This window comes from Monodelphis domestica, chromosome 2 (assembly GCF_027887165.1).
Source record: "Monodelphis domestica isolate mMonDom1 chromosome 2, mMonDom1.pri, whole genome shotgun sequence".
Lineage (NCBI taxonomy): Eukaryota > Metazoa > Chordata > Mammalia > Didelphimorphia > Didelphidae > Monodelphis > Monodelphis domestica.
This window is the reverse complement of record NC_077228.1, coordinates 25,269,138-25,281,574: the sequence shown is the minus strand read 5'-3', so window position 1 is coordinate 25,281,574 and position 12,437 is coordinate 25,269,138. Positions and strand designations below refer to the sequence as shown.

Below are 12,437 nucleotides of genomic sequence, written 5' to 3'. Positions count from 1 at the left end.
CTCTGCCCTAGCCAGATCCTATCTGGAGCATCTGTTTTAGATCTGGCCATCACATTTGAGAAAGATAATTAATGGACATGGGTAGACTGGAGTATTCAGACGCCAATGAGTAAGAGGAAGGTCTATGGAGCATGTGGATTGCTTGAGAGAACTGAGAACTGAGGATGAGCCTGGAGGAGAGAAAGTTGGGGTGTGACTGCAACCTTCAATGATCTGAATGGCTGTCATTCAGAAGAGGGATTACCCTTACTGCGCTTGGCCCCAGACAGCTGAACTAGGAACAGCAAGGAAAAACTCCAGGAGCACATCGGTGTCAGGAACAATTCTTTCCCATGAAGCGCTGTCTAAAAATGGCTTCCCTTCTTTAGAGATCTTTAAACGAAGGATGGATGACCACTGTGGTGCCTTCTAACACTCATATTCTTGGACTACAAATAATCAGAGTGCTTGACTTAGAGACCAGAAGAACTGGGTTCAAATTCTACCTCGGTTGCTTAGCTCTGGACACAGCCTCAGGATCCTCATGCACTAAATGGGGGGATCGGACTAGCTGATTTCTAGAGATCAAATATGGGAGTCTCTGAGATTGTAAATATTCAAAAGAAACCTTTCCCAGTTTCGCCACATGGTAGCCCAAAGGTTCTATCTGTTTGCCTGCCTGCACCGCTTTGGCAGTCAGTCTGGTGAAACCTATGGATGGATCCCTTCTCAGAATCATGTTTCTAAATGCACAAAGTAAAGTCCAGGGGATTACGGAAGAAACCAAAAGCTAATGGAGTGAAAGATGTCATTTTTGCCCCCATCTAAATTCACAGATTCCCCGAAATCTATCCCTGGGCTCAGGGCTGCTCCCAGCCCCCATTACCTCGTATTTTTCTACAGTTACTTGTGGGTGTTCCAGATTTCTGTCTCAGTAGAATAGAAGCTCCTTGAGGGCAGGACTGGGTTCACTGTTGGCACACAGTACCCGGGCATGAAGTGGAAGCTTCATAAATGTCTGTTGGTTGATTTATCAAAAGACCACAGTGGCACGATTCTCTCAGAAAAAGAAAATGAGTTTAATCTGAATGTAGAAACAGTTGACTGTTTTACAAATGACCTCATCTGGTTTTCTGTTCCCCCACATCAAGGCCAGTCCAGCAAAACAACTACAACAGATTTCGCCCCCACCCCTCAGGCCCTCGGCTCAGGAGCTAGAAACCAAAATGGAAAAGGCACTGAGCAGGGAGGATGTGAAGAGAGCTGGGGGTGACCCGAGGAGGGGGGAGAAACAATTAGTGTTAACAGCATTCAAACAAACGCCCCCAGGGGTGCTCAATACTGGGATCATGTCTAAAAGAAAAGCAGGAAAAAGCCTCAGAGCACAACCCAAATGTCGTTCCAGGACATGATCTTTTTTACAAGATGGTGGAGTGTCCAAACTAGGACCAGGCATGACATTTACAATAGTCTGAAGGAAACACATTTTAGTTTGTTTTGTTTTTGCTTCATAAAACATGGCGGGACAGGTTGGTATTTTCTGTTGTCTTTTTTTTCCTTTTTTTTTTTTGGTTAAAAAAAGTATCAAAATTTTCCCATCTTCACACATATTTACAGGCAGCTTTTTTTCTTTTTTGATGTCGAATGATGGGTACAAACGTGGTTTCCTGCTGCTTGTGGGCCATGCACATGGTGAATGGCCTGAGAGGGCAGAGGGCTTCCTTGATCGAGGATGAGGGCTGGCCATCTGAAGCGGCTCTGTCCCCTCTTTAGAGGTCTTCCGGCCTCCAAAGGACCCCAAGTCTAAAAATGTAATGAATGTCTCACGTCAGAATTCTACCTTCAGGCATTGAGGGGGAAGGAATGATCTGCTCTGGGGCTTCTGTCATTATGGTTGACTTATTGCTACGTTGTAAGACGATGGTACGTTCGCTGCTGGAGCTGGGAAGTTCTTCAGTTTGGCTGTATCTCCTCCATCCCCACCAGTACCTTCACGACATGCAATGATTGGGCTCTGTCTCCAGATGATCCCCCATTTTCTTCTTTATAATCAAGGAAGAATGCCAAGGGGCTGCTTACACCACTGACCTCCCAACCCCATCCATTCACTTGAACTGTTCTTGTCGGTCAAACAACTGGAATTTATGGATATGAAAAGCGGTCAGGACCTCCGCTACTCCCAATGATATGTGGACGTAGTTCTCGATTAAAGGCTGGAATGTCTGCAAAGCATGGGAAATGGGCAGAGGTGTAGACAGAGCTAGGATGCCTGCAAAGTGGTGGCTTGGAATTAGACTCTGTACTGGATAGAACGCCAGCTTGGACGTCTACAAAGTGTTGAGGGGGGGACAGGAGTAGAACATGGCTAGATGAGGCTGCAAGGGTCATCTCGTCCAAACTTCTCCTTTTAGAGGTAAGGAAACTGGGAAGGCCCAAGGAGTTTCAATGACATTCTCATGATTATACACATAGCAAGCATCAAAGGTAGAATTTGAACCCAGGTCTTCTAGTTCCAGAGCTCTTTCCATCATGACTGTCCTTTGGAAGATACTAGGATGTTTACAAAATTCTGGGAAATTGAATATCATTCTGAATCGAACCCTACAAGTACCCAGTGTTTGGGATGCAATTTGGGTGCCTTTTCTTGAGCCAGGACCCGATTGAAAATGGGCAAAAGATGCTTATACTGTATGCTAGAAGACAGATGAGGATAAATAGTTCATGAAGGAGCATTTAATGACTAATCGGGCCATTCAACAATGGAAACTGGGTCTGATTTTTTTTAGGAGGAATCATCATAAACTGAAATCCCCCTCCTCCCTTGGTTCTCCATCTCAGTTGGCATCATGGCTGGGAGGTCAGGTCTTGTCTAAGATCCCCAACAAAGACATGGATCCTTAAAGAAACAGAAGGGTTGACATGTCACCAAAAGGAGGCTGGGGCAGTCTTTGCTAAGGATGTCGAAGAAGAGAAAAATGGAGACTAGAAGATCGTTGGGCTTGAAATAGAAGGGCCCATCTTAGAGCTTGGAGTCCAACTCTATCCAAAGACAAGGGGAAGGAAGTCCAGAGAATAACTCACCGAAGATCAGAAAACAAGGAGCAAAGTCAGGATGCAAACTCGGGTCCTCTAAAATGCAGGGTTGTTCTTGCCATCCAAGTTGCCCCTTTCTTTCCTCTTGAGTCAAATGAAGGGACTGGACAAGAACACCTTTAAGGTCCCTTCTTCCAGGTGTAAAATTCTGAGTTCTAAAGTACACAAAAGAAGCTCATTCCCTTTGCTTTTTTTACTACTGACCTTGGATATTATGCTGGTGATAAAGGGCAGGTTCAAGTAGTATGTTTTATAGGAGCTCTAATTGTCCTAAGTAGCTCCAACATCCTCCATTTAGGTTAAGGATAATAATACGTAGTAAACAAAGGAAGGGTCTAGGCCCAGCACAGCGGGACATGGTGGGACATGTTCTAGGCTCATCAAGCTTGGCTGTAGAATACTCTAGGGCCCCCAGGGCCTGACAAGGCATGTCCTTTCCCGGGTACATGAAGCGGCGGTGCTGATTGTCGATCCTAGCTCTTCCATGTCTTGGTTGATGGATTCAGTGGGTGACAGGTGTGAGCAGGAATGGTAGCTTGGCGCAGAAAGAGCCAAGCAAAATCTATCCTCGCAGAGAACGTCGAGGGGTTTAACCCCTCCATTGGCAGGGCAGGAAGGAGCTCGCTGCTGATGGACTCTCACAAAGAGAATAATACGCCCCTCTCCCTGCTGTGCACGATTAGGGCTTCCACTGAGAAAGTGGCCCATCCATTCTATCCATTCTATTATGTACAAATGCAGTCAGGGAAATTCAGACATCGCCCACTTATTTTCAGAACTGTAAACCACATGCCTCCACGTGCACAGATGTCCAACACCTGCTAACAAACAACTTGTAGTTTACTCGTTTCTCTGAAATTACCTTGACTATGATTATGACTTCCTTTGCTTTTCTTGACAGGAAATAGAAAGGACTTTCTTCTGTCTGACTTAGATCATGGTTAATAAACCATTTTTTTCCCTTGAACATTTTCTCTCTCCTTCCAATCCTGCCAGAGGCCATCATACCCTCCTCAGAGACCCCTAATACAACCCCTATCCCTCCCACCCCCGCTTCTGCCCACCAAAAAAGGGGCAGAAAGAAAAAGATGAAAAGCCATCAGTCAATTCTGTGCTCCTAGTGTTCTCATCGCTGCCATGGTGAAAGGGAGACAGGTTTCAAAGCTAGAAATCCTGCATTTGGAGAGGCTCGGAGTAGTGGAATGGAGAGTGGGCTTTGGAATCATGAAAGGCCAGAGTTCAAATCCTGCCCTGCCACTAGCTCCGCAATTGTGGGTAGGCCACCCCCTAAAGCAATCCCTGGAATTCCCCTGTACCAATGCGATCCCAGTTCTGATCTGGGTTTGGGTCTCACTTAACCTGTGCTTCCATCCCATTGCACAGAAGATAACAATGGCAGACAACCTTATAGTGTCTCGAGGTTACGAAAGTGCCCATTGGGCTCCAGATCATCCCAAGGAGGGAAGGTGGTCTGTAGGTATTGTTACCACCATTTTACACTAGAGGAAACTGAGGCTCAGCAAAGGGGACTGGCTTGTTCAAGGTCATGCAGCTAGTAGGGACAAAGCATTTATTAAGCACCTACTATGTGCCAGGTACTGTGCTAAGTGCTTTACAGATATTAGAGACTGAATTTGAAGTCAGGTCTTTAAGCATTCTCTCCTCTATACTAACTCATTAAGAAGAAGGATTTTTCCTACTGGTTCTAGACTTATGTTCTTATGTATATGTCACCTAATCTCTGGTTTCCTTCTCTATAAGTGAGAGGGCGGAACTAGATGAACTCTGAGATTTCTCCCAGCTCTAAATTTATGATTTTACCATTAGAGCCAGAAAGGGGCTCTGTCAATACCCCCCTCCAATTTCACAGACAGGGAAGCTGAGGTTCATACAGGGAGCGCCATCGAGACCAAACTCAAACCCTCCTCTATCTATAGCCACAGCTCTTCCTGATCTCCAATGGCTGTTGTCCATCCCTAAAGCGTCCTGTCCTCCCAGTGTCCGAGCTCTCCCTGGGGTTGGTCAGGCTCCCTTCCACAGGTCCTGGATTCTCTCTCAGCTGTGGCCTGGCCCCACAGTCTCCCACCCCATCACTGATGGAGGCCTGGCCTGGGTGATCAGAGCAGCACGGATGGACAAGGCCTTTGGGAGGGTCCCAGCACCCAAAGGAGAAGAGCATCCCCGACAGCCTGGAGAGGGACGAGGGATGGTTGGAGTTGGGAACAGTCGGTCTGTGGGCAGGAGGCAAAGTCCCCTGAAACAAGGGTCGTCCTTTTAGATCTTGGGAAGACCCGAACCCCACTTCCCACAGGCCGTCTGCTCTGGACTTCTCAATCTCAAAAGGACCCAAGTGTCCTGGGATAAAGGAAGCGGCCGTGATGATCCCAGCGCGGAGACTGACCGGACAGAGCCTGCCATCCATAAGTGCTTGGGGATCAGGGGCTGCCCCTCTCTCAGCAGATGCTGCCCAGTACAATAACCCTGACGAGGGGGTGAGACCCTGCCCCCAAGGAGCAGAATCCCAGGCAGAGAAAGGCTCTCAGAGCACAGAATGTGATACAGAATTCAGAGCACAGAACGTCAGGGCTGGCAGAGAAGGAGGGAGCTTGGAGCAGGGGCGGCAGAGCTGGGAGAACCCTCAGGACACTGAATGTCAGGACCAGGAGAGATTTCAGAGACCATCGAATACAGCCTAAACAAATCCTTGGAAGACCCTCTGCATGGCTGTGGCTCAGCAAACATCCAAGTGTTGCCAGCACTGCACAAAGGAGCCGACTGGCCTGGAACCGAAGCCCTGGCGGGGAAGGCCTCCGTGGGCTGTATGTCCTCACTGAGACGGCTCCGGCCACTCTGCCTTTTCCTTCTCCCCTGGCCAATGCCAGCCCTACTAAGTGGCTTCGGCCTCACTTCCACAGCCACCTCCAAAGCCCCCCCCAGCCCCTCCTCATCAAGCGCCGAGGCCTTGGGCCTTTGTGGCCGGACGGTTTGGACTTCGGTGTTGGATGTCCATCAAGGCCCATCCCTTCAGAGCGCCCCCACCCAGACTATACACAGCGAGCCACGCAGGGCCCAGAATAAATACTCTCGTCTCTCTAAATTATTTACAGCTTTTTTCTGTGAAATATGTTAATAAATACTCTAGCAAGGGTGTGGGGGAGGGGGAGGCGATGAAGGGGTCCACGGTTTTGTTTTCACTTATGTCGATGGATAGCCACAAAGCGTCTTCATTTTATTTACAAACCCCCCTAAACCCCCTCTATAAATATAATTTTGAACGGTCAGCGAGTTCCTGTCCTGCCGGGCAGGCCGGGTCCACTTCCCCGTCAAGTTAGTCACTCAGCAGGGGCCGGTCTGCTCCTTCTTCCAGGTAGGGCAGCCAGCAAGACGCGTATAAAACATTATACATACAAAACTCTCACATCCTTTGGATGTCTCAAGTTCATTATAACTTTGTGGTCACCTTTCCGCAACATCAAGTTTAAGAAGTAATCACGAGCACGCACACAGACACGCACCCTCGCTCCCCTGTTCACACGCACACGCCAACCCAGGCAAAGACCGCATCCGTCCATCCGTCCATCCATCCAGTGTCCAGGAAGTCCAGTGCACGCGTCGGATCCCATCAGGCACAGGGCGCTGGTCCTCACGGCAGCCCGTCGTCTTCGAGGCTCAAGGCCACCCGCTGGGGAGAGACCACAGAGAGATGGAGACTGTGAGGAAGGGCCAAGACCAGCGTCCTTCCCCAGGGGCCAGCCTGGAAGCCAGGCCTGGCTCTCTGTCCACAGAGCCACCCATTCAACTGGCTAAGAGTCTGGGCTGAATGAAAATCCCTCCCTTTGTAGTGACAAATCGCTATAGTCAAGCAAAGCAAATCAACCCAGGGTGTTTTGGGTGATGCTTATTAAGCTAAGAATAAAACTATTCATAATGGACCCAGTCATAAGAAGATAAAATTATTAGAAATAAATGTAAAGTCGGGGGCAGCTGGGTAGCTCAGTGGATTGAGAACCAGGCCTAGAGATGGGATGTCCTGGGTTCAAATCTGACCTCAGACACTTCCCAGCTGTATGACCCTGGGCAAGTCACTTGACCCCCATTGCCTAGCCCTTACCACTCTTCTGCCTTGGAGCCAATACACAGTATTGACTCCAAGACGGTAAGGGTTTAAAAAAAATAAAAGAAATAAATAAAAAGAAATAAATGTAAAGTCCTACATACAGAAGGGGGGAGGTGCTGGAGGCCATCATACCCTGACCAGCTGACAAGGCCATGGTCTGAGGAAATGAGGTCTGCAAAGCAGACCCCAGAATGAGCCCCCCCCCCTGCTGATCCCCCTCTGGACTTCTCTCCCCAAATTTCCCCACCAATGGACTTGTTATGATTATTATTCTCTCCCCAATACAGGAGAAATAATATGAGAGCAAATACTTATAGGATCAATAAACATATACCCTACCTCGGTTATTACCCCCAAAAGATTGCAATTACTGAATCAAAGCCCAAAGATTACTGCCCATGACCCCTCCTTTCTCAAGCACAAGACCTGCTCCAAGGCCCTACAATAAACACCGGCCAAAAACTTGAATACTATCATGAATCTTTTCCTACAGTTACCACACTCGAATGAATTTGTTGGAACAGAAGCCAAGCAGCATTGCTGGGCATTTCAAAGTAACACAAGAAAAACAGAACTTGTAGATTGAGGAAAACCCCCAAACTGGTCTGCTTTAAGTCCTCACACCTAGATATGAAGATGTTTTGTTGTTCATCTCCCAAGCAATTTTGATGGATAGTGAAAGCTGACCAAAAGCACAATGATCCTCAGCCGGTCAATTGGCTTTATTCACATTAATCATATCTATCACAGAGTGTTGTAGAAATCTAGTAAATGATCACAGAATTCTTTGTTGTACTAACATCACAAGAGTGTTGTTTAGGTGATTTGACAATATCCAATCAAATTGCAAAATGTCACATACGTAGAAGATTGATTGTGTGTCAAAGAAGCATGTGCCAAAAAACCTATATAATAAATGAACCACAGTATTATGGCAGAGCACTGTGTGTGGTGCCTGCATAAGTGGGTTGAATGCACAGTGTGTCTCATTTCCTTATTCCGACCATGATGTCACATCTGGGCAGAGAGACCGTGGATCTTCAGAGAGGCCACTGGACAGACCTCTATAGGGAGGGATGCCTGGAAAAATACACTGAAAACAATCTGGGGTCTTAGTGGACCGCTCAGTAAGAGTGGGAGTTAACATGGCAGCCCAAACTCCAATGTGGCCTTAGACTGAAGGGGTCCCACCCTCGCTCTCTAGCCGGCACCTGTTTTAGCCAAGATGAAGAGCTCGTCAGCTAGACGTCACCTAGTCAGGTGCTTTTGAAACTGATTGTATGATAGGGCCCAAATTGTGGTTGTTCATGGGTTGATATCAGTCCAATTAAGCATGACCCAAAGAGGGCAGCTGGGGGCACCAAAGGGAACTGGAGCCTCCATCATATCAGAAAGAACTGGGGATGGTGAGCACAGAGGAGAGAAGACTCAAGTGAGACAGACCACTGGCTTCAAGGATCTCTCTCAGATACACGGCTCCCTGAAGAAGAATTAGATGCCTTCTGCGCAGCACCCAATAGAACTAGGGGAGACTTGTAAAGAGGCTGGCTGAGGGCTGGATGCCAGGAAAAGCTTCCTAGCCAGGGCAGCCATCCCAAAGAGCTGGGCTGCCTTGAAAAGTGCTTGGTTCTCCCTCCTGGGAGGTCTTCAAGCACAGAGTCCAGGGGAGCAAAGTCTGGAGAGACAGACATGCATAAGCAATGCTGCCTCGTCAGGGACAAAGTTCCCCAGACAAAGCTACTGATGACTGAGGAAGGAAAGTCCTTGGCACCTTCAAGGAGTTTTATTCATGGAAATGTCACTAAATAAGAGGCTGGACCATTGGCTTGGCTGCCACACCCCAAGGACCAGGGGATCTTTCCATCCGACTTGTGGCTGAAATTTCCCACATGTGTGGTCCCCCCTACTGAACTGTAAGCTCCTGGAGAATAAGGACCTTCTCTATTTGTGTTCCCAGCATTTAGCAAAGTTCTTGGCACAGAGTCCCTTTCAATTCCCAAATCTGGGCACTCTGTGATAAAGGAAAACTTCCTAATAATCAGAATCATTAAAAAGTGGAGAGGGGAGAGACAGGGCGGGATGAAGAGGAGAAAATGGAAGAAAGGGAGGCTAAGAGGGACAGAAAGAGAGAAGACAGGAAGGGACAGAAGGAAAAAGAAAAGGCAGGATAGAAAGAGGAAAAGAGGAAGGAGAGAAAAGAGAAAGCGAAAAAGAGAAATGAGAGGAGAGACAGAGATAGAGACAGAAAGACAGAGGGAGAGACAGGAAAAAGCCAGACACAGTGAGAGATACAGAGAGAGGGAGGGAAAGAGGGAAGGAGAGGGAGAAACAGAGAGACAGAGAAAGAGAGAGATAGATAGAGGAAAGAGAAAGAAGGATTTGTCTATGCCTGGAGAGGGGACCCCCTCCCTGGCCATTGCCCCCAAGGACTTACCGCAGGGTAAACATGCCCAATCTGTGTTGCTGTTCTCCCAATATGGATCTCGTCCTCATCCTCCTCCTCAGTCGTCTTCCTGTATACGGGGTTGTCAAAGTTCATGCTTTTTGTGTTTTTCCTCTTCCAGTTCCTCCAGATCAGGTAGCCGCTCATCCCCAGCAAGGCTATGACCCCTGTGTGTGTGCAGAGATTGAGGGAGAGAGGGGACAGCTTAGCCTGGGCACCCCAAGGGGCTCCCATCTCAGCCCCAGGGCCCAAGCATCCTGGGACCAGAAACTTTGGACACCCCGCCTAAGGCATTAATGCCCTCCCCCTGCCCCCAAGTAGCCATCTGGCCTCTGCATCAAGATCAGGATACTTGTTCCCTGAGAGGAGGTCCATCCTGTGTAATGGGGCAGCTCTGGAACAATTCTTTGCTTTTCCCTATGCTGAGTTGAAGTAATTTAGGCCCCTTTGACTTCCCCTCATTACTCCTAATTCTATCCTCCTGGGCATCTCCCTGCCCTTTGGCACCTGGGAGTCGTCCAAAACAGAACTCGTCCCCATCCTTCCCTGGTCACCAGACCTCAGTGTCTCCTCCCTGTCTCTCCCCTCCTAGAGTTAATCTGTGGCCAAATCCTGTCATTCTACTTTGTACATCTTCTCAGGATGCCCCTTCTCTCCTCCGACTCTGCCACTGCCCCACCTCATTGTTTCCCTCTCCCCATCCCAGTTTCCCTCCTCTGGGCACTCTTGGGCTCTGCCCACGTCCCTCCTAAGATGTGACAGCCAAAATTGGACATGGTCCTCTGGATGGGGTCTGACTAGGTCAGAAAACAACACTGCCACTTCCTTCTGAAGTCTTGACCCTAGATTTCTCTTCATGTAGCTAAGATTAAGCTGATTGGGGGTAGGAGCTCTTCATTTCTACTTTTCCTTCTCATCTTAAGGGAGGGGCCTGGCCTATGGCTCACATCTCTATACTTGTGTAGAGCAGAAGGATTGTCCACTAGTTACCAAATTCTCTTTAATTCTGGAGAACTGTCCAGCTTCCTTGTGAAGAGCAGCAAGAATTCTTCCATGGGACCCATTTTTCCCCATCTTTCCTCCCTGCTCAGGCCCAGAGATATTGGATTTTTCCTTCTTCCCTACATCAAATTAGAGAACTTAGGGCCCCCACTCACCCACAGGAACAATGATGCCAATAATAGCGGCGGTGGCTGTTGAGACTAATTTGCCACCCATCGCCCCATCTGCAAAACACAGAAACACATTTACTTAGTGAGCCCTGGCAGAACACTGCTCAGGTCTACTTGAGTCCACATCTCTACTCCAAAGTGTCTGAAAAGAGGAAATATGACTGACCCGGAGCTGGAAAAGGCCTTAGAGACCATCTGGCCCATGCCAAGAAGACCACATAGCTAGTAAATGTCAGAGCTGGGATTCATACCCTGGTCTCCCAGACCCAAAATCCTGTGTTCACCACACCAAGGCAGTATGATCAGTAAGAGCAGGAGACTTCCCAGAGTTGCTTTCTTTTGTTTGGTTCATCTTTCTCTGTCCCCTGACTTTCTAGACAGCTGGATTTCACTGTAATCATTTCTGAGACTCCTAGAACTAGAGGTTGTCATCTATTCCCTTCCTTACTCCTGGGGTAGGCTCTCTTCTATAGGCTCCATGATATGGGGGTTATCCAGACTCTTCTTGAACTCCCTGGACAGATGGTGAGCTCACTACCAATCAAGGCAGATCTAACTGCTAAGAAATTCTTTGTTGTTGTTATTATTGTTCAGTCACATTTAACTTTTTGTGGTCCTATTTGAGGTTTTCTTGGCAGAGATATTGGAACGGTTTGCCATCTCCTTCTCCAGCTAATTTTACAGATGAGGAAACTGGGCAAACAGAAGTGACTTGCCCAAGGTCACATGGCTAGTAAGTGTCTGAGGCTGGATTTGAACTCAAATCTTCCTGACTCCAGGCCCAGGGATCTATCCACTGTACCAGTTAGTTGTGCTCAACTGTTGTGGTGGTGGTCTTCACAATACACATAATGACACATGATGTTCACAATGAATGAGCACTTGGTGGGAGTACCCATGTTCTCAACCTCATGAGGACTGGTTTCAAATTATCCCTCTGATGCTTCCCACCTGTGCAACCTTGGACAGGCCAGTTACCTCAGATGGAAAAGGAGAGAGTTAGACTAGAGGCCTCCTAAGGTCCTTTTTCCTATCCTAGACCTGCGCCTCTGGCTGTGGGGTTTTTTGGAAGAGGGCCTGGTTATTTCAAAGGCCATTTTGTTCATTTTCAGTATCAAAGCTTTCTTGCTATCTCTCTCAATCCAGTCTGGCTTCCCAATAGACAACCCCAAAGGAGATTTCATTTCAAGCCAATAGACTCAGACCTAGAGACTGGAAAGAGACTTCTCCCAGCCAGAATGAGAAGAGAAGGAAGATGTCTACAGGGACTCCGAAGTAGGGGTAGATGGCTGGGCCTAGGGTGAGAGTATCCTTGAAATGCGGCCTATATCTGAGCTGTCTTCCCATGCTTTCTCCTGGTCTAGCGTGACCTTGGGCTCTTCAAGACTGCTTCTGCAGCCCCAAAGCAGGCAGTTTTTACCAGTCTAGAGAGGCTGTGAATTACGAATGAGGTCAGATGCCCAAGACCAGCTTTACTGGGGACCAAGGTCTCATCACCAGGACGATGGGCTCCAAATTAAAAAAAAATGGGGGCTACAACAATTCGTGAAACCACCGTCTCAGGCATGAAGAGGGTCATAACATATAGCAATAGAGGGTCTGTTCCATGCAGACATTTTAAACTCTGGGCAGA

General features: G+C 48.0%; 1 protein-coding gene across 7 annotated transcripts in view; it reads right to left on the bottom strand.

Annotated features, from left to right (window-relative positions):
* Nucleotides 1-1,034: 1,034 nt before the first annotated feature.
* LRP8 (LDL receptor related protein 8) overlaps nt 1,035-12,437 on the bottom strand; it is a 102,491-nt gene continuing 91,088 nt past the window's right edge. For all 7 annotated transcript variants that reach the window (XR_008916034.1, XM_056815106.1, XM_056815107.1 and 4 more), the window contains 3 exons: nt 10,790-10,858; nt 9,624-9,799; nt 1,035-6,754 (listed from right to left, as the gene is read on the bottom strand). Coding sequence is in view for 6 of the 7 variants with exons in the window: in XM_056815106.1 (XP_056671084.1) it covers nt 6,716-6,754; nt 9,624-9,799; nt 10,790-10,858 (284 nt within the window). In the remaining variant the exon portion in view is untranslated. The remainder of the gene's footprint in view (nt 6,755-9,623; nt 9,800-10,789; nt 10,859-12,437) is intronic.